The sequence below is a fragment of the Myxocyprinus asiaticus genome, chromosome 35 (assembly GCF_019703515.2).
Source record: "Myxocyprinus asiaticus isolate MX2 ecotype Aquarium Trade chromosome 35, UBuf_Myxa_2, whole genome shotgun sequence".
In the NCBI taxonomy this organism is placed as follows: Eukaryota; Metazoa; Chordata; class Actinopteri; order Cypriniformes; family Catostomidae; genus Myxocyprinus; species Myxocyprinus asiaticus.
The window spans coordinates 6,105,753-6,132,843 of NC_059378.1; the positions used below are offsets into that span (position 1 = coordinate 6,105,753).

General features: G+C 37.1%; 1 protein-coding gene across 3 annotated transcripts in view; it reads left to right on the top strand.

The window, feature by feature from the left end:
• Positions 1–25,308, top strand: part of LOC127426175 (constitutive coactivator of PPAR-gamma-like protein 1) — a 38,336-nt gene extending 13,028 nt beyond the window's left edge. Inside the window, exons 6-17 of one of the 3 annotated variants that reach the window (XM_051672791.1) lie at positions 4,350–4,429; positions 6,768–7,021; positions 10,306–10,390; positions 10,521–10,742; positions 10,883–11,054; positions 12,693–12,942; positions 13,269–13,383; positions 18,535–18,744; positions 19,711–19,900; positions 22,158–22,299; positions 22,585–22,681; positions 23,511–25,308. In XM_051672791.1, coding sequence (XP_051528751.1) covers positions 4,350–4,429; positions 6,768–7,021; positions 10,306–10,390; positions 10,521–10,742; positions 10,883–11,054; positions 12,693–12,942; positions 13,269–13,383; positions 18,535–18,744; positions 19,711–19,900; positions 22,158–22,299; positions 22,585–22,681; positions 23,511–23,819 — 2,126 coding nt within the window. In that variant the 3' untranslated portion in view covers positions 23,820–25,308. Of the gene's footprint in view, positions 1–4,349; positions 4,430–6,767; positions 7,022–10,305; positions 10,391–10,520; positions 10,743–10,882; positions 11,055–12,692; positions 12,943–13,268; positions 13,384–18,534; positions 18,745–19,710; positions 19,901–22,157; positions 22,300–22,584; positions 22,682–23,510 lie in introns of those variants that run through there. The other 2 variants (XM_051672792.1, XM_051672793.1) reach the window with 2 other exon arrangements.
• Positions 25,309–27,091: the final 1,783 nt, after the last annotated feature.

Below are 27,091 nucleotides of genomic sequence, written 5' to 3' on the forward strand. Positions count from 1 at the left end.
GATGAACAGAGAGGATAAGCAGCTGGATATCTCGTACTTTGACACATTACAGTAAAGAGGTAGGTGTTAACAGACTTCGACGGTGGTAACGGACTACTACTAAGTGTTGGAATGGTGGTTCCACAGCTGGGATAGGATATAAGGGGACTGGTTTGAGAGGCTGGTTAGGTTTACCTGTTAATTAACATGTTGGACAAGTTTTAATATATTGTCCAACATCTTTCTTCATATGAGGCCAATAAAAGTAATGTGACAACTAATTATACACATTATTAACCCCAAAATGACCAGCTACATCTCCATGAGCAGTTTTCAGAACTGTTTCTCTCAGAGATGTCAGCACAACAACCTGAACAGATGCATGACCTAACAATACCTCTTTGCCAGATAGCCACTTCCTGAGTAGTATGCCATCTTCAACAAAATAACCACTTGCTACTTCCCCAATCTTATTAAAAGGCAAAACAGAAGTAAACTTCTCCTTTAAAGTGTTATCCTCCTGTTGAGCTTTAATCAACTCCCTGCGTGAGGTGAAAGAAAAGAGAACAGAGAGGCCTGTCACAAACATCTTTGACGAATCTTCAGGCTGAGACTCCAAATCCTGCAAAACATCAGACTTATTTTTGCTCATAGCACGAGTAATTGCACAAGAGACAAACACATCAGGAAACTGTGTAATAACAGTTTGGTCCTCTAAAGAGGGAGAAGCGGTTACAATTGGTGGTGGTGGTGGTACATCTCTCCAGACACGACCCCCAGCCAGATTATTACCCAAGATAACAGAAATCCCCTCTACAGGCAGTGAAGTTCGTACACCTACAACTACTGTACCACTAACCAGTTCTGACTGAAGAACTACTGTTTGTAATAGAACAGACAAACTTTGTAATCCAATTCCCTTTATCAGCACCTCCTTACCAGTACTTGACTCAGCGGAAAAAGGTAAAGCAGACTCCAAAATAAATGTCTCTGAGGCTCCCGTATCCCTCAAAATTTTGACAGGAACTTTATTTCTGCCCCCAACAAGAGACACAAAACCATCTGTAATGAATGGAACATACATTTGCTTTTCATTACACAAAACTGCTTTTTCTTGTTCCAGCATACACTCGCCACCATTATCAGGAAGGTTGGTAATCTCAGATGCTACTGAAGACACCAACAAAGCTGATTTTGGTTCGGGCTTGACACGAGTGAATTTTGCTTTTAGAGTAGGACAATCTTTTTTTCAATGACCTCTTTTAAGACAATAAGCACAACAGAGGACTTTAGTTTTCTCTCAGACTTAACACCACTAGTCAGAAATGAACAGGATTCAACATTCTCTGAAGAATTGTCTGTAGGTCGCCAGCGATTTTTTTCTAACCTCACCCTTGTGTGTCAGAACGTACTCATCAGCGAGAATGGAAGTCTCCTCTGCCATTTTAACTTTTCATTCCCTTATAAAAACAGCCACATCTTCAGATAGGGTATTCTTAAATTGTTCCAACAGCAACAATTCATAAAGAGCCTCATAGGTATCTGCAGGAGATGAGGAACACCACCGATCAAATTGAATACGCAGATCACTTGCAAACTCAGAAAAAGATTGTTGCCCTCCTTTACACAAAACTCTAAACTTATGTCTATATGCTTCAGGAACTAGTTCATATGCTTTCTGTACCACTTCCTTCACTTTCGTATATAGACCTGACTATCTGCCACATTAAGTGTAGAATATGCCTTCTGAGCCTTACCTTGGAACACACACTGCAACAATAATGTTTGTTCACTATCTTTCCATTCCATCAAATTTGCCAAATGCTCAAATAAACTAAAAGTGTCCAACTCATCTTCATTAAACTTGGGTATAAGATTAAGACATCAATAAGACATTCTTGCGACATCAAAACCCTGCAAATATGAGTTACCCATTTGTGACTGCACAATATTAGACCGAGCCTCTAGCTTACCTTCTCTAATTAATTGCAGTCTCTGTGCTTCGGTATCTAGTTTACGAAGTTCAATTTCTTGACTTATTTTACTATTTTCTCTCTGTTGCTCATAAGTTAAGGAAGGAAAACTTTTTTGAGGATTATCTTGCTCTTTAGGGTCTTGAACTTCAAACACAGCAGGTTTCTCAGGCCTAGTTGTAAACACACCCAAATCTGCCAAGGCTGATTTTACAATAAGTCCTACACCCTCTTTTAGACGTTTTTCTTTAGCTGTGAGTCCAATGTCAAAGTGTGCTGCTACCTCTAATAATTGATCTTTAGACATTTTGTCTAACTGCTCCTCCGTAGGATGTTTTAAAAACTCTTCTAACTCTGAGCCATTTTTATTAATTTGTTTCCACAAAGCTTTCATGAACCTCGTTTAATTAAACAAATTCTAATTTCTCATAATCAGAGTCTTTTCCCACTACAAAAAATACTCTTAACTCAACCCTAGACTTCAACCAAGAGCCGAGTTCCTTTAAGCCCTTATATACCGGCAGCACCAATACCTCTCAGATAACCAGAGAGATACAAGAGATGTAATTTTTTTGGGCAAGATAGACTAGCACTTATAAAGAAAAAGGCTACGACCAGAGAGAAAGAAAAAAAGTATCCACGTTTCCTTCTAATAAACACTACCTTTCCCAATTGAACGAATCAATGAAGCCAGTATTTTTACCGTTAAGGGTTTTCTTCCCTGTAATTACTATGCCTTTTCCATTTTTAAAGCTCAATGAAAAGCGACCTTCATTTAAAAGTAAGCTCCTATGTTTATAGTATAGAAACGTGCTAAAATAGTATCAATAAAAATTAATTTGGCCTTTTAGGGCCACTGTCTTTGTACATGTTAATAATGTTTTATTAATTTTTTTTAGAAAAGCTATACAGTAGTGTATACTTCTTATATTACAGTTTTTAAAAAGTGCTGCCATTTTTCCTCAGTCCTTTGAGTGTCTTCCTTTATGTGTTTACTGGTGTTTTGGAATCACAGTGATGGGAAACAATTCTAATGCACTTGAATGCTATATTTTGGACTAAATATTTGACAGAATTATCCTGCTTTTGATGGAAACATGACAGAAGACATGCACAGAATGGCATTGATCTTACTTTATCTTTCCCCCGCAGCTGCTTCGGTCATGTAGCGTCAGTGTTATCTCACACAACTCACCAATAGTTGAACTTGATGCAAGTCTGCAGCTGGATGCATCTCCAACTCACGCTAAAGGTGTCTGTGTTTCATGTCAATTTCTCTACATTTGCAAAACTTTTGGTTGCGAGTCACTAAAATACGGGATAAACTGCATCCTGCCTCGCACAGCTGTTGCTGTCAGTTAAAAGTAATGTCTTCTATAAGTGCGTGTACACAGTAATGTTGATATGTCGATAAAGAACATCTGGCTTTCAATGCGTTCATTTAGGTTCATTTATAACGAGTCGCAAACTCGTTAGGCAACTTTATGTAGGCAATTCTATTTGTTTGGCTATTGATGGTAGGAACTGTTGTCATTAAGTTTCTTACATAATGTTTACCCATTTTACCGGTGTAAAATTTAGCACCGGTGTCATCCTATGTACTGAGTGTATCCGGTAACACCATATACCGTGGCAAGCCTACTAATCACACATAGCACGGCTGCAGTAAAAAAGCCTATCTACGACTCTCTTGTTAATGTGAAATGTAATGTAAAGTTCGGAAAACAGCGTTCACATCAACCAAACAAACTGAACTAAGATGTCAAACATACCAGGATGCGTACCAAAAGCGCTAGTTTGAAAGCACCCTCAAAGACACGGGTCTTAGTAATGTGAGAAATTTTCCCTCTCGGACCTTGTGTGCATTTTGGAATGGCCGCTGTGCCCCGCGCATACAAATAGGCTTTTTTTTTTTAGAAAGGACTCTTGCATAGAGGCTGCTAGTGTGGAAAAAGTCTCCTCTGCTCTCTTGAAAAATTTGAACAGGTTCATGTAATGGGTGTGAATAGGATTATAAGACGAGAAGAACTAATTTGGTTTTACATCGTCTAATTTGTGAAAGCATGTCTGACACATAGCTATTATCTTTACACAATTCAGACTGGTCGACTTTTTGTATGATTTGAAATGTGTTCTTGGTGTTGTCAGAACTCAAGCATGACTACAGGTGCTGCATTTCACATACATCACTATATCTCTATGCCTACACACATTTTGACTGTGTGGACATGTGGTATAATAAGAAATCCAATAGAAAATCTCAGGGCTCATTCGGTTTACCAGTGGGAAGTAACAGTACTTTTGCTAGGAATGGCGGTTTTTTGTTGTTATTTTCCAAAATGCCTCTACTTTTTTGTAGCATTGATTGAACCAGTCTATATTTTTGTATGCCCACAGTCAGACCAAATCAGATGGGAGTTCCAGCAGCACCACAAATGCTTAACATTCCACAGTCCTCCGTTCCAGGCAGACCTGGGGTGAGTACCACCGCTGTTTTACAGTCCAGTTCACCATTGGGGTTAGGGATGCACTGAAATTTTTCCCAAGAAAAATGTCATTTTCCAAAAGAGAAAACAGGCTAACAATGTGAACCAAAACAGTGACTTGTTAACATAAACACTGACATGGAGAAAAAGCAGCGTGCATGTGAAATGATTCATGCTTAATTGGGGGTAAATGATGATGGAAGCTATTTTGACAGAAAAAACACAGTCATTAAAAACTTCCGTCACTTTAAAAATTCAGTATTTTCAATATATTTTGATAATGACTCAATTTAAAGTTTAAAAAAGGACCCAGAAGTGTCATAAAAGTAGTCCATGTAACTCATATGTCATATTCCAAGTCTTCTGAAGGCAAATGATAGGTTTTGGTGACGCACAATGCAAGTCATTTTTCTGTGAAAATCTTGACATGCGCTGCGAGTTCAAGAGCGCAACGAGAAATCGTTCAGAGTGGCACACTTGTTTGGCGCTAAAAACGATTTCCCGCATAAGTTCACATAAAACGAGTGATCGACTACGTGTTAATTAAATCGTAAGTAATTCACTGAAGTATTATTCACAGTTACCAAGAACAAATTAACGTTATGCATTAATTAAAATAATTTAAAAAAAAGATTAAAAAACAAACAAAAAAAAAAACATTTGCACTCACCCGGAGCTTACATAGAAACTGTGAAAGCATTTGGGTAATGCACATATACATGTTAACCTCTTGAGTATAAATAAAGGCTATCACATTTTTAGCATTGAGCATGGTCTTATTCAAGAAAACAATTGGTGAAAGTTGGCTTTTTATAAAAATAGATACTGATCAGCTTCCGAGTTTCTTGTACCGCTTGGCATTTTCTTTTCACCATAAAAACAGATCCTTGTCCGTTGGCCATTGTATCTCCTCTCTCATCCAACACCTAGATGACACATCCAGCACCTCCAGTGGACTCAATTGTAACTGCAAGATTTTGTGAGAGATGCAGGGGGAAAGTACAGTTTAATTCAGCATTACAATTAAGTCAAATATGCAAAGGAAAGTAATTTCTGATATTTGAGTAGTGTTTTAATACTCGACAAGCTGGTGCAGAACGAATACTCTAGTAATCGATTACTCGTGCACATCCCTTGTTAATAACTTTAGTTATTTTGGAAAATAAATAAATCCCGTTCAAACCATTAATCATCAGTGCGCTTTGACCAGACGAGTTCTCCCAGGTTAAAAATTTCAGAGATGTGTGCAAACTGCAAAATATGTTCTGGCGAACACCTTAGCAGAACAAAAACTTTGATGCATTTCGTCATAACTTTTAGGCAGACTAAAAGAAGCCTGTTCGCTTAGTAAGTATAAATTACCCTTAAAGGGTTAGTTCACCCAAAATTGAAAATTCTCTCATCATTTACTCACCCTCATGCCATCCCAGATGTGTATGACTTTTTCTTCTGCTGAACACTTTGATAGAAAAATATCTTAGCTCAGTAGGTCCTTAAAATGCAAGTGGATGGTTATCTGACCTTTTGAAGCTCCAAAAAGACAGACAGTCAGCATAAATGTAATCCATACGACTCCACTGGTTAAATTAATTCGAAATGATCGCTTTTGCTGCGAAAATTATTAACATTTAAGTACTTTTTAACTATAAATCATTGTTTCCGGTCAGGAGCAGTACGCGTGTGTGACAATCGTGTTGGCATGTTCACACGAGAACAGACGCACGTGCGACACACCCGGAAGAGCAGCGCTATTTACAACAGAGTAGTAGGAACGCTGTACAGAAGCTTCTTTGGTTTTGATCTATATTTAGATCTTTAACATGCCATCGTGAATATGTCACACAAGACCACGTGAACTCCGCCCTCTTGCGAATGCGCATATGCCGCTGACTGGTAGCGATGATTTATAGTTAAAAAGTATTTAAATATTGATCGTTTTGCAGCAACGGCAATCGTTTTGCTTTAGAAGAAATTAATTTAACCAGTGGAGTTGTATGGATGATGTTTATGCTGACTGTCTGTTCTTTTTGGAGCTTCAAAGGTCGGATCACCATCTACTTGCATTTTAAGGACCTACTGAGCTAAGATATTCTTCTATTTTTCAGCAGAAGACAAAGTCATACACATCTGGGATGGCATGAGGGTGAGTAAATGATGAGAATTTTCCTTTTTGGGTGAACTATCCCTTCAAGAAAGTCATATGAGTTTGGAATGAAATTAGGACGAGTAAATTATTATTTTTTTTCCCTTTAATAAAGAGTTTTTCCATGCTTACACATGTCATATAATGCATAAAAATAGAAACTGATGCTTTCAATCATTCCCCAAGGTCCAGTATGGTTGTTCTGGCCCTCCACTGGCCAAGCCGACCCATGAAGTGGACCTGTCGGTTAAAGGGCTCCTAAATAACAGCTACAGCAACATTCCTCATGACGGGAAGCAACACATGCCGCTCTACGAGAGGTTGTCCCCTGTTAACCCGGTTCACGACGGCAGCTCCAATCACACAGACCCAGCCTCCTTCGCCACATCCTCCACATCCTCCTCCTCAGAGAACGAGGAGAACACAGGCTCCACTGCCAAGTGAGTAACCAAGAACAAGGGAAATAATGTAGGACAGCTTTGTCATCTTGTGCACACAGCCATTTTCTAATTACATAAATTAAGGTCAGGTTTTAGTACATGAATTTGAGGGCAGCCAAGGTCCTGTAAGCGATTTTATATTGGAATACAATGCATAATATTTCCCTACTCTCTCACAGATACCACAAATACGTGCCCTGAGAAATCACACCTGTCTCTCTGACAGCCTTAGGCTCTGTAAAAGGCAGATTTCTTCTTGCCAGTGAACACACATTGTTAGAACACAACAACACAAGTAAAAATATTGTAGCTGAAGTTGTTTAAATGAGATATTTTGGCCTGTTTTGAGGCTGAAGTTATAATTTTGATGTGAAGTACTGTTGTTTTTTCTATGATAGTATTTGTTTCTTCATTTAACCCTCCTGCGCTGTTCGGTCATTTTTGACCAATTCCAGTTAGGTTTTTTTTTTTTTATAAGAATGGTTTCCTCAGTCTGAGTGGTACAGGACTTTGTGACTGTTCCTAGACTTGCAATCTGCACATACAAAAAAGAAAAAATTTGTCTTGATTTAAAAAAAAATAATAAAAAAAAGCCATTTTGCTGTCATAATTGACCAACCATAGAAAATTAATGGGACCCTAAAAAATTATTATTTTTTTTTTTCTTTTTTTTCTTTTTTTTCTTTTTTTTTTATTTGTCGAATAAAATCAATAAATCAGCCACGATGCTGAACATAAACACACAGAAATGAAGAGGTGGGACTATAAAACATCCAGTGTGCAAAACATACACAATTACACATTTACGCACTTGCACTTACACACATACACACACATACACACAAATGAACTGGTGAGACTATAACACCGAGCAATTGATATACATAATACAACCACGGTGCAGAACATGGACACACACACACACACAAATGAATGGCTGAGACTAACACAGCCAGAAGACAGAACACAGAACACACACACACCAAACACTCCTGGTGCAAAAATGCAAACAGCTAGGATTTATTTGTTTGGTTTGTGGCCATCCATCTTGATCACATTCCAGACCCTGTCATGGCCAGTCCAATCTCCAGACTTGAACCTCATTGAAAACATTTGGAATGTGATCAAGAGGAAGATGGATGGCCACAAACCATCAAACAAAGCCTAGCTGTTTGCATTTTTGCGCCAGGAGTGGCATAAAGTCACCCAACAGTATTGACTGGTAGTTTTTTTTATGTGCCAAGATGCATGAAAGCTGTGATTGAAGTTAAAACATTAGTATTGTGTTGTCTGAAATAGGGTTACGTGGTTTAACGGTACTAATGAAATATCGTGATACCAAAAACAAAATTAAAACGGTACGATATCATCTTGCTGCTAATTTCGGTACCATTTTACAGTACGCTGTCATTAGCAAAATGATTTGAGATGTGACAAACTTGAGATGAAATCACTGACAATTTGAAAATAAAATAAAAAACCTCTGGATATGGCCAAGTGTGATCTTTAAACAGCAGAAGGATATAATTTAATTAAATAATATACAGTCACATGCGCTGCACGCTACAGAATGAACAAGAGGTGCGGCTCTGCTCTGTCATAAGATTCCCACACTCACACACACACACGTGCACACACACACACAAACACAACACACTGCTGGTGCTTCATTTTCATGCAGTGTGTTTAGAGTATAAATGGCTGTTAACACTTAAATGAACTCCTCCGGTGAAGCTCAGAGATTTCAGCTGGAGAGTCGCATCATGAGTATCCCAGCATTAATGGGAAGCTTGATATAACTAACCCGTAAAAACAGGAAGAACTCAAAGGTCTGTCAAAATAAAAGTCCCGCTAACATGAAAGCTCTTCAAATGGATGCATGAAATTGAAGACAGAAAAATATAACTACTGTATAAAAATGTAATATTCAAAAAGTAGCAATAATACTCATAATAACAATTATATAATATTAAATGGTTGTATTATTATTATTATTATCTGTAAGCAATATCACTAACGCAAGCAGCCTTGTCCACAGGTAATCAGATTTATTTTTTTTTGTAAAAAAACAAAAACAAAATAATTATATTTATATTTGATTAACTGTATGTATCAATTTGATTAAACACCATTTGATTAACATTTAATTAAAACATTTAACATGGAATATAGAAAAATTAAAATGGAAAATGCATAATTTGAATCTGTAAGACTTTATGCAGTTCTTTTAATCAAGCCATTTTCTGTGTAAATTCATAAATAATATGAGGCTTTTTATTTGTTGATTATAGTATCGATACCGAGGTACCAGGGCTGGCACTGTACCGAAGCCAAAATGTTGGTATCGGAGCAACCCTAGTCTGAAAACACTGCATCTTTTTTGTTATTTAGACCAGTGGTCATTTTCTGCAAATAAATGCTCTAAATGACAATATTTTTATTTTGAATTTGGGAGAAAATGTTCATTTTACTCAAACACATACCTATAAGTAGTAAATCCAGAGAAACCGATAATTTTGCAGTGTTCTAAATGTTTTTACAGTGCTCTATTATTGAGTTATTGAATTTTGATATTTAAAATAAATTGGTGGGAAAAAAAAAATTGTGTCTTCTCTTTGTAACACCATGGTCAGGTTTGACAGTAAATATACAGTAATGTCACTACAAAACAATTTATAAAAATGCTCAAATTTGACAGTTAATTATTTTTTTTATTTTTTTTTTTTTTGTCTAAATGCATATCCAATGCATAATCTAATCTAAATCTAAAATTAGAAAATAAAAAGGTAGCAAGCAATCGGGCCACACAGCAGCCATCTACTGGTCATTATTGTTATGACATTATTTTCCAAGTCATGTAATTGTTCTTTTTTTGGGGGGGGGCAATCTGCCCCCAATGCATGAAACATTCTTATATCATCTTTATGTTTCAGTTTATAGAAGTGTAGGTTTTTACTGAAGTGAAGTTAACATTAATTTGCTTATTTGCTCATATGGTGTAATTTAGAAATGGACAGGTAAATAAGATCTAAATAGCATAAAATTACAAAAGAAGTGTATAATTTTATATAATTTCTTTAGAAATTTTTTTTAAATTAAGTTGTCAAAAATTACCATGAACAGCCAAGGAGTCGACCTTTATTGAACAGCCTACGAGGGTTAATTTCACTAAAGTTTTTTAAAAAGTAAATTTTACTAGTTTGCATAACTGGGCTCTCTAAACTGGATGTTGTTAGTTCTTATTTTTTGTTTACAATTTTTCTTAATTTTATTCTCAACTGCAGTCATGTAACTGACCATAAGGGATGGGAAAAACAGAGAAATCAGATGGACAACATCCCAGAAGGAGACCATGGGGACCAAAACAAAGTGGGTCCAATTATTAGCTCTATATGTTACCATGCGCCGAACACCTCAGAATGCTTGTTACAAGTTATATAAACCTTCATACAATAACAACTGAATCTACTCTCCGTAATTTCTTCAATTTCTCTTCCAGTCTGATCCTTCTGTGACCTCCCCTGTAAACCAAGGCTTAGAGGTCAGAGGTCACATAGGGGTCAATGCCCAGATTCCACCCCTCCTTTCGATGCCAACAAGGAACCATATGGATATTACAACTCCCCCTTTACCAGTGGTGGCGCCAGAGGTGCTACGGGTTGCTGAGCACAGACACAAACAAGGCCTCATGTACCCGTACATCTACCATGTTCTCACCAAGGTCAGCTTTCAGATACTAAGGTCATCCAATCAGACCATCCTTCTCGGTTAATCTTTTGAGGCTTAGAAATTATGATTTAGGCCTAGAAATTTCTCCTTGTTTTACTCTTATGTTTGACATTTGATCATTTTTGTTTGCAGGGTGAGATTAAGTTATCCGTCACCATTGAAGATGAAGCTAACAAAGACCTGCCCTCAGCAGTGCAACTGTACCGGCCAATCCGTCAGTATGTTTACGGGGTGCTCTTTAGCCTGGCCGAGGTCAAAAAGAAGGCAGAGAGACTCGCCATGAGGAGAAATCACCTCCCTGAATGTGAGTAACACGGAAATCCTCTGTTGATAAGGCTGCTTGGTAATTCTCTCGATTCGGATAAGCTATGTAAACATACAGAGAGACCAATATTGAAAAACACTCACCATGTTAAACATACTGGAATAGTTAAAATGTAATGAATTTTTTTCTCCTACGTCTATACTTTTTCAGTTTCCTTGTATTATCAGTAGCATGGATAATCCAATTATGAATCCTGTTATGTTATAGACTTGGGTCATGAATATTCTTTTTGATATAATGACATTAGGAGTCACATAAAGATTAATATTCATGAGCCAAGCCTTACCATACTTGTGAACGCTCACAGGCACTACAGAAAACATGCCAAGATGTAGCGTGGCTACTGTGTTTAGTCGGAAAGGTTTAAGGCAATGTAAGCAGTCGACAGGTTGTGCTATCTGTCCAATTTGACAATGTTTTTGATTCCTGAGTCATAGGTGTTAAACGGTGCATAATCGTGAATTGGAACTCGCTAACAGTGACATTTTTCTCAGTGGAAAAGTGGAATACAAAGAGTAAAACATGAACATAGGGCTGGGTGATATGACGATATATATACTGTATATATCGTGGCAACAGTGTCAATTGAAAGAGATTTTGCTATATCGTGTTTATCACGATATGTAAATATCCATGTGCGCAGTGTGGGCTTATCTATCAGTGGGCAGGGCTTCACGTGAGACTGAGAAAATTGAAGAAACATGGACAGGGTTTTTATGGTATTAAAACTTTTTCGGTGGCCACCCAAGCAAAATCAAATTAATCTTGCATTCGGCGATTCATAAGCGGTTAATAAGCTTCTCATCTGACATGCGTATCTGTGTTTCATGTGCATGTCCCGTGCACTATCTCTGGAGCATGGACTATTATTACTAGGACTATTGTCAAGTTCCAAAAAAAGAGAAAATTATATAAGAGGAAGTATTACTGACTGGCTTTTCAAACAATAGGGAGTACAATGTGTTTATTTTATATATTAACCAATTTTTATTGATTTTCCCCAAAAACTTTATATCAGATATATATTGTTATCGTGATATAAAATACTCATACCATGATATAAGATTTTGGTCATATCGCCCACCCCTACTTGAACAGGAAAAACATGTTTTCTTTTGAATAAGTTGTTTTTCATCCTACAATGTGCGTCATGCACAGTGACAGTGCAGTGCAACCATTGAGTTCCAGAAGTAAAAGTCACATTCATTTTGTCCATGAAGAAATGTATTTTTAGAGATAACGTATAAATCTTTCAAGACCAGACCTAGTATGAGTTTTGAGAGTGTAAGCAATGATATTTGCATCTGTAGAACGATTAATTGGCTTAATTTTGTATTTTATTTTTCATTTTTTTAAACATGTATCAAGATTCCAAGAATTGGATGATTAAATCAGTGTTCTTAATTTACACTTGTTTTATTTTAGTAAAATAAATGCTGCTTTAATATCTTAGGCAAATGCCCCAATCAAACTTTAGTGCTATTTATTTAGATATGATACATTTTGTAATTGTTTCGATGTCAAATTTAAAAAACAATCTTAAAAATGTTGCTCAATATTTAGTCACGGATCTGCAGGCCCCAGCATAAACAGCATGTTTGTCTTTTGTCATTGTAGATCCAACAGTCATCGTTAAAGAATGGGCTGCTTATAAAGGCAAATCTCCACACACCCCTGAGCTGGTGGAGGCTCTTCCCTTCCGGGAATGGACGTGCCCTAACCTGAAGAAACTCTGGCTGGGCAAAGCAGTGGAGGACAAGAACCGGAGGATGAGGGCTTTCCTGGCCTGCATGAGGTCAGACACTCCAGCTATGCTGAACCCTGCCAATGTCCCGACACCTCTCATGGTGCTGTGTTGCGTGCTAAGGTGAGGATTTAAATACACTCACCATTGTAGGATGTTAAATACTTCCTATTAACTTTAAAACATTTTTGGGTTCCTGTATCACCAACTGTTGGAGCATGATGCTAGCCATGTTTAAGTCATGGGTCCGATTCCCAAAAAACTCCTAAACTGATAAAATGTATACCTTGAATGAACTGCAAGTGGATTTGGATAACGGACTTTCCCTCAGATGTTAAAGTACTTTCCCTTAGATTACAAATGGCTAACATAATTTCGGAAAGGGCTTCCAAAATCAGTTTTTGTATATACGTATTTGTAATATTTCACCCATTTCTGTTTTGCTTTAGGTTTATGTTACAATGGCCAGGAATAAGAATTTTGCATCGTAATGAACTTGACGCTTTCCTAGCTCAAGCACTTTCTCCTAATCTTTATGAGCCTGAACAGCTGCAGGACATGAAGGTGATTTGTGTGGAGAATATTGGATAAGGAGTGTCCAGAGAATACACATAAGCCCACATTAAAGGCCTGTTTGCACAAAGTCAAATGTGACTGTCAGAAAAATATAAAATATTTGCAAACTGTATTTCGCTCACTATTCATGCCGATTCACACGTTCTCTTACAGTTTTTTTAGACATCTGAATTAACTGTTTGGCATCCAGACTAAAAAATTGATTATCACACCATTATATTTCAATTCATAGAGATGAGATTCATAACAAAAATTAAACAATGTGTGGCAAAAAATTTTGATTTTGTGCCTAAATTATTCACCAATCTGATGAAGATTTTTTTTTTTTTTTTTTTTTTTATATTTTTAAAAGTGAAGTATGTAGCAGACTGATTTGCTGAAATAATGACTAAAAACTGGTTTCCCCAGCACTCGCTATTAGTCAAAGCAATTCATTTTCACAGTTTAAAATTTTTGTAAATTTTTGTCTTGACGAAAACGTCCTTTAAAAGTAGTCAGTATTTCATCATGTCATATTTATTCATTTTTTGGCAGTTTTAGTTGACAATAATGCGCAAAATAACAAATGTGTATCAAACTGTAAGAGACCAAACAAAATTCTAATATTTGGAAAAATTTATCAACTACTTACAATTATTTAAACATGAATAAAACTTATTAAAAAATAGTACATTTAATAAGTAAGATTTAACAACATGAGAAAACTGTCCTGAAAACCTGAGCTCCTGTAATAATGTCTATACTGAAGTATAAGTTACATTTTAGAAGTTACTCTGTTGTGAATTCCTCACGTTTAAGGGGCGGTCACACTACACTTGGCGCTCCACTCCTATTCAAACGCATCTGAATGCAGCAGACCGGAAATGCCAGCTCATGCGAAGAAATTTCGTACTACGTTGTGTACTAAAGTTCAAGTGAATTCGTACGACGAGAGGACCCATGACCAATAGAAGATCGAAACGTCACACCCTGTCCTCTTGGCTCAAATCAAAGGATACATCAAATCAAAGGATACATCAAATCTGCGAGTTTTATTGTTGCAGGAAAGTGAGTAGATATATTTTAATTTTTTACATTTTTCTCCCCAATTTGGCATGCCCAATTCCCAATGCGCTCTAGTCCTCGTGGTGGCGTAGTGACTCGCCTCAATCTGGGTGGCGGAGGACAAATCTCAGTTGCCTCTGCGTCTGAGACCGTCAATCCTCACATCTTATCACGTGGCTTGTTGAGCGCGTTACTGTGGAGACCTAGTGCGTGTAGAGGCACACGCTATTCTCCGTGGCATCCACGCACAACTCACCACGTGTCCCACCGAGAGCGAGAACCCTATTATAGCGACCACGAGGAGGTTACCCCATGGGACTGTACCCACCCTAGCAACCGGGCCAGTAGGTTGTTAGGAAGCCTGACTGGAGTCACTCAGCAGGCCCTGGATTCGAACTTGCGACTCCAGGTGTGGTAGTCAGCGTCTTTACTTGCTGACTACATAAAATATGGGGATATTTTAACATTTTTAATATAATATAATTTTTTACTTGTGATGTATTTTTACTTACACCAGAAGCCCTCCCACGTGACATCATACCCTGGTTCGTTGCGTTAAAAATGTGTGTGCTTAAAGCCCAGTGTGACCACCCCTTTAGACAGCAGGTTAATTGTGTTACATGTTTTGCGTTTTCAAGAAAACGGTGTATTCACAACGCAACTTACGCTTTCTGACTAGCGTATATGTTGTGAATATAGCTGATTAATGCCAAATATATGTAGGATATGTTTCAGTAAGGTAATTATTAACCCTTTTACTAAAGTTCAAATGGTGTTCAACTGATGCAGCTCAAGCAGTTGATCCTTTGACCGAATAACTTTTTACTTGCTTTTAAGTGATAAATCTGTTTGCAACCGATGATTCAGTACCTTGCTTATCTTTTCAATAATCGGGACAAAATTTAAGGGGCACCCAGTCTTGTCGTTTTTATTTTAACCCCCAAATAGGTAATACTTTCTTTTACAGGAATGTTACAAATTGAAGATTTCAGACAATTGCCGACTGGGAGTAACTCGCATATGTTGATATTAAGGTGAAGACCTGAGGCTTTGGAAAAGGGCTGAAGAGTCTGTAATGCTACAGCAACCTGAGAAGCATCCTTCAGGAACAATGCAGTATCGTCAGCTAACTGACTTATTACTTCAGTGCCATCCATAGTGATTCCTTTTAATGGGCTTTCTCTAATATATAAGTTTAGAAGTTGTGTAGCTATCAGAAACAAATACAGAGAGATTGGGCATCCTGCCTGACACCACGATTCAGAGCAAGTCTCGGAGAGGTACCACTGCTGAGTTTGATAGAGCTATTACCGTTGGTGTAAAGTATTTTAACAGATCTGCAAAAAAAAAGTCGGCGAATCCCACCTTGCGAAGGGTTTGTAACAGAAATTAATGTTCCAAGGAATCGAAGGCTTTATAATAGTCCAAGAAGAGAATAAAACAATCATTAGAAATAAGGTCAGAATAATCTATCTTAGACCAAATGTATATTATTTGAGATATGCCTTATTTGTAGAAAGCCAGATTGACATTCATCGATTAGATTATTCAAAACACATTTCAGTCTTTTCGACAAAACTAGAGCAATTATTTTATAATCATTATTCAATAATGTAATTGGCCGCCAACTATCAATTAAGTGGGGGGTCTTTATTTGGTTTTGGAGAAGTTGCTCATCCACACTGAAACGTCTGAAAACTCTTAAATCCCCTTACTGCACAAGCGGGGGAACAAAACATAAGCATGACAACAAATACGTCACCTTTTTCCGAATATCTCCGGCTGTGTCCGAAATCGTTCACTCATTCACTATTTCCTATATAGTGAATGACAGTGAGTGCACTATATCTCAGCAATGAGTGAACGAAATGAGTGAGTGAATTCGGATGCTGACGTATACACCGAGCGTCGGAGCTCTGGGGCTGTTGCAGAAACAAAGCCACATATGAACTTTTAAAATACTTGGGCCTTACTTGTTGTTCTTTTTTTTTTTTTTCCCAATTTGGAATGCCCAATTTCCAATGCGCTCTAAGTCCTCATGGTGGCGTAGTGACGCCTCTCCGGGTGGCGGACGACGAATCTCAGTTGCCTCCACGTCTGAGACCGTCAATCCGTGCATCTTATCACGTGGCTTGTTGTGCGCGTTACCGCGGAGACCTAGTGTGTGTGGAGGTTTCACGCTATTCTCCGCGGCATCCATGCACAACACACCACACGCCCCACCGAGAGCGAGAACCACATTATAGCGACCACGAGGAGGTTACCCCATGTGACTCTACCCTCCCTAGCAACCGGGCCAATTTGGTTGCTTAAGAGACCTGGCTGGAGTCACTCAGCAGGCCCTGGATTAGAACTTGCAACTCCAGGGGTGGTAGTCAGCGTCAATACTCGCTGAGCTACCCAGGCCCTTACTTGTTATTCTTATTAAATAATAGATTAATACAATAAATCTTCATTCTGTTTGTCATTTTTAATATATATATATTAATATAAAGAGTAAACACATTTTATCAGATGTACATTATTGTATTTATTTGTTATACTTTAGTATCTTTAAACTCCAGTACAAGCTGGGTAGCGTTTCGGGAACAAAAGAAGGGAACGAGTAGCTGCCTCTTGTTTCGAAGGCTGCGTGCTAGGTATGACGTGTCTTTTGAAGGCTGCAGTATACTGAGCGTCCTCCTTTAAACAAACCTCATTTAAACGAGATGGCCTTTGTATGACAAACGGAAACGGAACGTAGCATGGTTGCTATGACAGCACGCCACTCTTTAACAAGCGCAAGCGCTTTGAGTGAGAAGGGAACAAAGTCCCTTTAGAAGGGAATGTATTAGTTACATTTTAGGAGAGTTATTATGATGTAAAGAGAAAAGAAAATAGATTTTACAGGCGTACTTTTAGTCTAATATTTTATTTAAATGATATATTAATATAATTATACATATTATATACTCTGCACCCATCTACTGAGGTACTTCAACTTGGGAATTAACATTGCTTGCGTTTGAACATAATATTTATGGCCAAATTGGCATAATTTTTTTTTTTAGACATTTCCGTTGAAGCAAAGAATTGTGAGTTGTGAGTGCCAACGAAGGATACACCTCATGCATCCTCCGAATTCCCGTGAAAGAAGGTCGCATTCGAAGGCTGTATTCGAAGTGTCCTACTCGCTTTTATGAAACGAGACAGCCTCGATGACGTATGCGACCGACAAATGCAACCTCCGGAGGACACAGCCTTCCAAACGAGACACAGCCAGTGGCTTAATCAGAATTCAGACACGCCTACAAAATGGCGGACGCCCGAAATAGTGCCCTATATAGCGGATGAAGGCGGTTTTAAATACAGCGTCCATTTCCTCTGTCCACACTACAACGTGAATATGCCATTTACGAATTTATCCACTTGGGAGAGTGATTTCGAAAAGCTCAGTTTTTGCTTGACAAGAATGCAATCCCAGTGTGGACGGATGGCCAAAACGTAGCGAAATTAATGTGGAAATGAATGTGGACGTGGCTTAAGTATTTCAACTTCACCTTTACCTTTGTATTTAAGAGAATAGGCCTCTCAAGTTTCAAAAAATAGGGGAAAAACCTGTTTGCCTTGTTTTTCTGGACACTTCTTATTTTATAATAAATTGTGCTTGGTCGATTGGCCTTAATGCTTTGTAAAAGCTTGGCTTTGCAGAAAATTAAAGGAATGCTGTGTTTTTGTGTAGATGGTTTACCAGCCTAGCTGAACTGCTTACATTTTTTTCCAGCTCATTTGGTTTGTGTAACTGCGAGCTCACACCTGCATTATGTTACACTCCTAAAAATGTGAACCATCCACACTTGCTGTGCTGTGTCGTGGCTGTCTATGTCTGTGTCAGCTTTGTTGATCTGTTCGCGCTTTTTGCTTTGCGGCTGCCTGTGTTTGTTGCTCTTGATGGTTGTCTGTGGATTGGCTGGAGCGGCTTGTGCATTAGTCTACATATATGGATAGACTGCAGTTTGCTCATGCTTGCTTTGTGCTTTGGGGTTAGTTTAGCATGTAGCTGCTTATTTAACCTTACAAGCTTTGTTTGACACACTCCGCATCTGTCGCCTCCAGATTGATAACCTGGATCCACACGGCGTTCAGCTGGCTGCTCTTTTTATGAGCGGTGTGGATATGGCACTGTTTGCCAATGACGTGTGCGGGCAGCCCATTCCCTGGGAACACTGCTGCCCATGGATGTATTTTGATGGCAAGCTGCTACAGAGTAAACTCATCAGGGCCAATAGGGACAAGGCTCCTCTCATTGACCTCTGCGATGGTCAGGTATGCATGATCATTGCTGCATTCTTTATAGACATTAAAGATCCTAAACATAATCTATAGCCTGTGTTTTAAATTCAGATCTTAAATGATTGGAGTTCTACAGCAGAAAACAGTCATGATTACAGTTGTTCACCCAAGAATAAAAATTGTCAATTTACTTGCCCTCATGCCTTTCCAAAACTGTATGACTTTCTGACTTTCTTTCTTATGCGGAACACAAGAGGAGATGTTTTAATAAATATTGCAGTCCGTGCAAGAACTTGTATCGTTTATTGCCCCGTACAACTGTGAACAAGCTTCTCTCATAGCATTCATGAATGTGCAACAGACATTTAGATTTTCACTGAAAAATGACTTAAATTTCAGGTTGTTTCTCAACAAAACCTATTGTATACCTTCAGAAGACTTGCAATATGATGCATGAGCCACATGGACTGCCTTTGATACTTTTGGGTCCTTTTTTAAGCTTTAAAGTGAGTCACTATGCACCCCATTGCACTGAAAAGACATACTGGGACATCCAGTGAAACGTCTCCTTTTTTTTTTGTTCCACATAAGACAGACATATGGGTTTGGAACATGAATCTTCAATTTTGGGTGGATTATCACTTTAACTGTGTGTTGGTTTTGGATTTTTGGGGGGTTCAAATACTTTAATTCTCTTCTGAGATTTAACTGATGTGTGACGCCACTAGAATCAACAGATTGTAATGTATTGGTGCACAGTGTACACTCAGATATTTACTCAAATGTTAATTATTAATCCAGAGTTGGAAATGTAAGCTGACGTAAGTTTGCAATAGCAAAGAAAATAAAACTTTCAAATTTATGTTACTAATTTCATTTTCTGCCATTTTTCTTTTATTGTAAGCATTTATTGTATTTTTGTAAGTCTTTGAGAGTTTACGATCCATTAGCTGATGGAGTGATAAACAGTTTTCGTCAATTTTTCCTTGTTGTCTGCAGACTGAGATCCTTGACAAAGTCGAGAAGATGCGTCAGAGTATTCTGGAGGGTCTGAACTTCTCTCGACCACCCCAGCCCATTCCCTTCCCCCCTCCACGTCCACACACCATGCCTTTTTACCCTCCCAATGGCAACTTTTACCCCACACCACCTCTGCATCCAATGCAGGGTAGAGGCAGAGGCATACCTGGTAAGAACGAGAACTTGTTGGTACACAAACGCAACACACCAAACACATTTAAATGATAGTAAAAGCTGATCAGTATTGGTTTTTCAGTGGCCAATGCTGATGTCTAGAGAACAGGATATGGCACTACTGAATTACAGCAAATTATTAAACCTGGAAATGCATTGTACACAATTGCTCCAGTGCGTATTTTCCAAAATATTTAAACAAATTTACTGAAATATTTGAAAACCAAAAGGATGCCTTACTAATTGACAAGGCTATCAGTATTTTGGAAGTAACACAAGGGAAGCTAACACTTCTGGTAATCAGCTAATGCGGATAATATTAATGTGGCCAAATATCAGCCGTTTTATTGGCCTGCCCGCTATATATGTCTATTATTAATTGGTCATTTTCTATTTAGCAATTTAGTTGAATAAAAATTAGAATAAAATAATTTATCTTACAAAAAAACATCCTAATACCATGTTTATTACTAGGTAGCATATGTTTATAACTTCATGTTCCTGCACCACGACCAGTGATCCCCACTGATACTTTGTTTCTCTTGCGAGAGGACATTTTTCAGCGCGTGCCGCAAGGGAAAGGGATCAGGCTGGAAGCAGCGCATCTTCTCACTCGCGGCACGTGCGGAAAAATGCAACATTAAAGTGCTAAAGCAACATTTGCGCCATGCAAAGGAAGGTTGAATAACACTTGTTTGGCTGAAGAGTACCAGTAATGCACTGTTGATACTGATTTTTTTAATGGATTTACACAATTAACGTGGGTCACAATTTTAGGTTGGAAAAAAAACAGAACTCTAATTACCTTCTTGAAAGACATCTTGTATACAATATGTAACATTAATCAGCTATATCCACAACATAAATTTAATATTACAACTTGAATCTGCACAGACAATGAAGCGAATGAACAGGTGAACTTGAAATAAATTGCGTGCTAGTCAGAATGCATAATTTGCTTTGTGAATATGCAGTTTTCAGTTGTTTTCTCATGTTCATTAATCATTAAACATACTCATCTTTAATATGTTTCATAAACGTTTAAATAATTATTCGTTTACACGTTTTTCAACCTATTTGAATATTTAGTTGAAGTTTGTATGTTTGTACAGTTTATATGTTTTTGTTATTTTGCACATTATCGTCAACTAAAAATGTTTGGTTTTTTGACAAATTATATGCCATTTTAGTCGGTGTAAAGTTGGCTTAAATTAATGAATTACATGATGAAATATTGACTACATTTAAAGGACATTTTGGTCAAAAGGCAAAAATTATGACTAAAATAAAATACTGTGTGAAAATTAACACTGGGTGACATTAGTTATCAAAAGACCCTTTTGATAAAACCCTTAAAGCTGAAGTGTGTAACTTTTTCCTGTTAAAATACAGCTTAATATGAAGAGACAACTGTAAGTAAGCCATTTGTAGGTTCATTTTCTTGAAAACTAGGGATGCACTGATATGGAATTTCTGGCCTGATATCGATAACCCATAATTCACAGCACATTGTGGCCGATACAGGTTTATTTATTTATTTATTTATTTTATTTATTTATTTTTTAACGTGGAACTGCTAGCTAATTCATTTAAAGATACTCATCTGAAAAATTTGTCATTTAAAAGCTTGGAACTCTTAACTGCTGTTTAAGGTTTTCCATATGTAACATTAACCAGAAATGTGGCTATATTACATATGTATGCAGAATAAATTGTATGGTGCCCATTTAAATTAGTATTTATGGTAATCCTGATGAATCGCTCACACTTTTAACAGCTGTAATAATCCATTAAACCAAAGCGAGGTGATAAATTAACAGCATGTAATGAACATTAAAAAACAAAACACAAAATAAAAAATAAAAACCAATCTCTGTATACTTGGTGTTATATTTATGCTAGCAGCCAGACTGTGAGTGCAGTGGTGGTTTATGTGTGTTATGTACATTTACATTTATATATTTGGCAGACGCTTTTATCCAAAGCGACTTACAGTGCACTTATTACAGGAACAATCCCCCCCAGAGTAACCTGGAGTTAAGTGTCTTGCTCAAGGACACAATGGTGGTGGCTGTGGGGATTGAACCGGCAACCTTCTGATTACCAGTTATGTGTTTTAGTCCACTACGCCACCACCACTCCACATATTTGCAGGCGTATTAAGAAAGTTTGTTTGGTGGCGCTGAAATTATACCCTTCAGCTTTAAGGATGCAGTTTTTCCGATTTTTCATTTGATTCATTTACTTTCAAGTAGGACTACAAGCCATCCCCTCACAGGGTGGTAAACTTGAGATTGCGGGCACAGTGGTGGGTCAGTGGGCTGGCAGCCGTCGTGGAAGAGGAAGAGCCTCTTTTCCCATTCAGGTGGTGTCAGTTGGTGGACCAACCAGAGGGTAAGCTTGAAAAATACAAGATGACACTTAATTTTTACACTTTTTTTTATTTGTATTATTATTATTTATGCTGGCTTACTGATCAATTATCCCATTATATTTTGTTTTGTGCTGTTCATTCTTTGTCCTCTAATATAAGATCTGTTTGTCATCATAAAATAGTTATTTTTGGTAAGGATTCTTGGCCATACTCTTCCATTTATTTTTACTCTGCTTGATCAGTCACTGTTGGAACATAGATCTATATGGTTTTCGAATTTAAATTGATTGCTTTTCTTTGAACAGTCGACCAAGAGGTGTGATTTCTACTCCTGTTATAAGGACCTTTGGTCGAGGAATCAAATACCACAGTAGAGGTTTCAAGAATCAGGGATCATACCAGGTGAACCATACTATTTTTCTAGATGTTTTACAAACAAGAATACATATTAATTCTTGGGGTCTTTTGTACTTGTGCTGGGATGTTTCATTTGAAGTAAAATGCAATGTGTGGTTCAAATAATAGTTTTAATTTTTTTAAAAAATTAAAGACTCCAATTATTCATAAATACTGTTGTATATGTTTACAGTCTTTTGATGAATAGAATTAAAAAAATAATCATAATTTTTTTTTTGTTGTCCTAAATTTGTAAGCATGTAATTTTGGTTCTGTTCACTCCATCTCCCTCCAAAAAGTCATATTTTATTCCACTAGATGACAGCAAGTACTAGATGAAATCATTTTTCCATCACAAAATGCTGATCTGAAATGTAGGTGGCGCTCTAATGCATTTTTGCCCTCGCAGATGTTCTTGTCCATAGACATTCAGTCTAATTATCAGTTCATGTACCACCCCCATTGTTTCATTGAATATCTCAGCCTCTGATTGGACTAGAAGCTCAATCTAGGTGTCATTAGAAAGCTGAGGTCCTCCCCTTTGCAATGTTGAATAACATTTAAGTAGTCGCTAACATATATTATGATGATTTGTTTAGCAAGGTAAAAGAATATGAACTTTTCATAGATAACCATCAGCTAAACTTTCAAACGAGACCACATATACCTGACTTATGTATTCGGAGGCTTGAACATTTTAAGCGTAAACATTTTTCGTGACATAGCGCCCCCTTTTTGACCCGCCAGTAGTATGTTCAGTTGTTCTACCAACAGTATTTATTAACTGATATGGTTACTTAATTTCATTGATTTAAAAACAATTCAATTTTAACAGAGCAAGCCTGCATATGCTGCCTCAACCAATGAAGTGATAAAAGACCGAAAGAAGCCCAAGCTGGCCACCAAAACGCCACATCTGACCTCAGAAGGGACCGTGGCAGCCGAGAATGGCCTGGAGGATAAAGAGGCAGAGCAGCTCAATGGGAACAAAGGGGAAAGCAGGGCTCCTAACCAACCTGAAAGTGCCTTTAGCAACGAATCTAAAATGTGCAATACAAATCCTCATTTAAATGCACTAAATGTAGACGGTGAAGGCCACAGAGATGAAACTCCTGGGGCCACTGTCTTAAAAACAGAAGAGTAAACCTATTTTTATAGAGAGGGTGAAGGTTGATGGAAAAGTTAAGGAATATTTTGAAGGATGGAAGGCCTACAGTTGGTGTACATTTTTTCCTCTCCGAAAGCTATAGATGAGGACTTCTGAGTTTTTGAAATCCCTCTTCGATGTCAGCGAGTTAAAACCACAAGTAATGAGCCAGAGGATTCCTCTCGGTAAAACATAGACAAGTATACAAGTTATATAGAGAATTTTACCAGTTTAATTTTGAAAGACAGTGTTCGCCCTTGTGTTTCAGACTGGTTACATAAAAATTATTTTACTTTCACAATGAATTACAGAAACAGAAATCTCATTTTAATTTGCCAGTCTTTTAGTTTAGTAAGTTGAGATACAGGTTTCCAGTACTTGGCACCATATATTTGCCATTTTAATTGACTTTGTATTGTCGCAGTAAATGTTTTAAAAAAAATTGTTTTGAGAATGTAAAAATTTCTCGTGTCATCACTGTAAGTTAACTCGTGTTGTTTTGACATTAAGTTACTAGTGTTACCGCAACTTAAGTTCTGATGATTTCAATATGTCATACATTAGCGGTATTGGTAATATGTCAAGAAATGGTTAGAAAAATATCACCAGTTGCAAATGATCTATTGGAAAAACACCAACGTCTTTGTTTCCATGCCAGTAAATGCCATGCATCGGTGATCAAAGACCAGTGTGGTTTCTCGAAACCAATGTAGAACATTAGTACAACTGTCCAGCTGAACTTTTTGCATGGCTCTCGATTTAAAAAAAAAAAAAGAAAAGTAAAAAAAGTGGTGTAGTTATAATGCATGTTGTCCTATTTCTTCCTTCATTACAAATTCTGTGCCCATCGGCAAAATTTAAAAAGGCAAATAATCAGTAATAGTTTTTTTTTTTTTTTTTTTTTGTGATTTATTGAACTGTTGTATTTACTCCACAAAAAAAAAAAAAAAAAAACCTAGCCACTTTAAATATTGTTAATCCTGGTGTACACATCACTGTATACATTATTGTTCTCTGTTGCTGTTGTTTCTGCATTCATACTACAAAATCTCTTCAAAAAATGTCTTTGAATATAACATTCTCCCCTTTTTCTTAGCTCAGAACAAGTCTGCGAAACATTTGACAATCCTATTTTGAGTTTAGCCTGAGCAAGTAAACTTGTAATCATTTTGATGTTTACTTTAGTGTTTTCTGATCTTATCGTACTTCTAAACGAGAATCGTTACTTCATCTAATCCTGATGCTTTTCATTGCACATTAGTGATCAGAAATATGGTGTATCCCCCTCAGTCCCCTGCCGCAAGTCTAAGTAGGTTACCTTGATGTAAGTTGATCGGAGTTTCTACCTAACTCATGGGTTGCAAAAGAATGAACTACTGTTGGATTTGAGTGATTGTTGATGGATTGTGGTGTGATGCATTTGAAGGAAATTGGATGCAACTTACAGTGCTTAATAAAAGTCTTTATTCTTTTAGAATAACTCTGTTTTTGTCTCTGTGTTTTTAAGGGGTGTGATGGTGGCTGAGGGTCTAAAACTGATTAAGAATGTTGCTGATTAGATGTTATGGTGTTATTGTCAAGCACCCTGCTGGAGAAGTTGTATTCTTTAGTTGTAGATTTTAGTTTTTATCCATGAAAATATAGCAAAATTGTAATATTTCTGTTTTGTATAATGTATTTCCCCCCCTAGACTTTCATCAGATTATTTACATTTTCTTCTGCATCTCTTTCTTTGTTTAAAAAAAGAAAATCTGTATAACCATAGAATGCATATGCAACCTTACAACACTAAAATGCATATGTGGGTCGAAAAAGACCCAGGTAAAATCCAGATGCTTTATTTTTTTTTTTTTTTTTTTACAACTATTTTTTTCAAGGAATATGAACTGTAATAATGTAATTAATTTACATTCTTAAATGGTTGATATACTAAATTCTGAAGAGTTTCACACACATTGAAAATGAAGTAGGACTTTTGGATGACCGCACACTCAAAAAAAAAAATTGTTACGATTTACGCATTTAAATATTCCAGGTTCAATACAAGTTAAGCTCAATTGACAGTATTTGTGGCATAATGCTGATTACCATAAAAATACATTTTGGCTCGTCCCTCATTTTCTTTAAAAACAAAAAGCAAAAATCTGGGTTACAGTGAGGCGCTTACAATGAAAGTGAATGGGGGCCAATCCATAGACAATAAACATTCACGTCACATAACGTCTTAAACACTGAAATCCAGAAATGAGGATTTAATCAACTTTACAGCTCAAATATTATACAAGTTTTAACAGAAGAATTAATGTCTAAAATTATAAGCTTCACATTTGTTTAAACTGCCAAAATTGGCCCCATTCACTTCCATTGTAAGTGCCTTATTGTAACCTCAATTTTTATTTTATTTTTTTAAAGGAGAAAAGAGACAATTCATTTTTGTGGTAATCAACATTATGCCACAAATGCTGTCGACTGAGCTTAACTTGTATTGAACCCAGAATATTCCTATTAACTAATCTTTAACAAAAAAATGTAAAAAAAAAAAATTTCCTTTTTTTAAATTATTTTTATTAATTTCATTTTGTTACAAATTTCACAATTTGTTCTGAAATTCAAATGCTTATATCCTAAAAAAACAGGCTTATATTGAGACTGTTGAAAAAGGCTGTATAACAGAATGTGGGAAATTTCCATGTTTGGTGGTAAAATATGAAATGTCTCAACCCTACCTACACAAACAAATACATATACAGTAACTGCAATAGACTAGGATAAAAGTTTATTTTATTTATTTACACCGATCAGCCACAACATTAAAACCACCTGCCTAATATTGTGTAGGTACCACTCGTGCCGCCAAAACGGCGCCAACCCGCATCTCAGAATAGCATTTTCTTCTCACCACAATTGTACAGAGTGGTTATCTGAGTTACCATAGACTTTGTCAGTTCGAACCAGACTGGCCATTCTCCGTTGACCTCTCTCATCAACAAGGCGTTTCTGTCCACAGAACTGTCGCTCACTGAATGTTTTTTGTTTTTTGCACCATTCGGAGTAAATTCTAGAGACTGTTATGTGTGAAAATCCCAGGAGATCAGCAGTTACAGAAATCCTCAAATCAGCCCATCTGGCACCAATAATCATCCATGTTATTATCTAATCAGCCAATCGTGTGTCAGCAGTGCAGTGCATAAAATCGTGCAGATACGGGTCAGGAGCTTCAGTTAATGTTCACATCAACCATCAGAATGGGGGAAAAATGTGATCTCAGT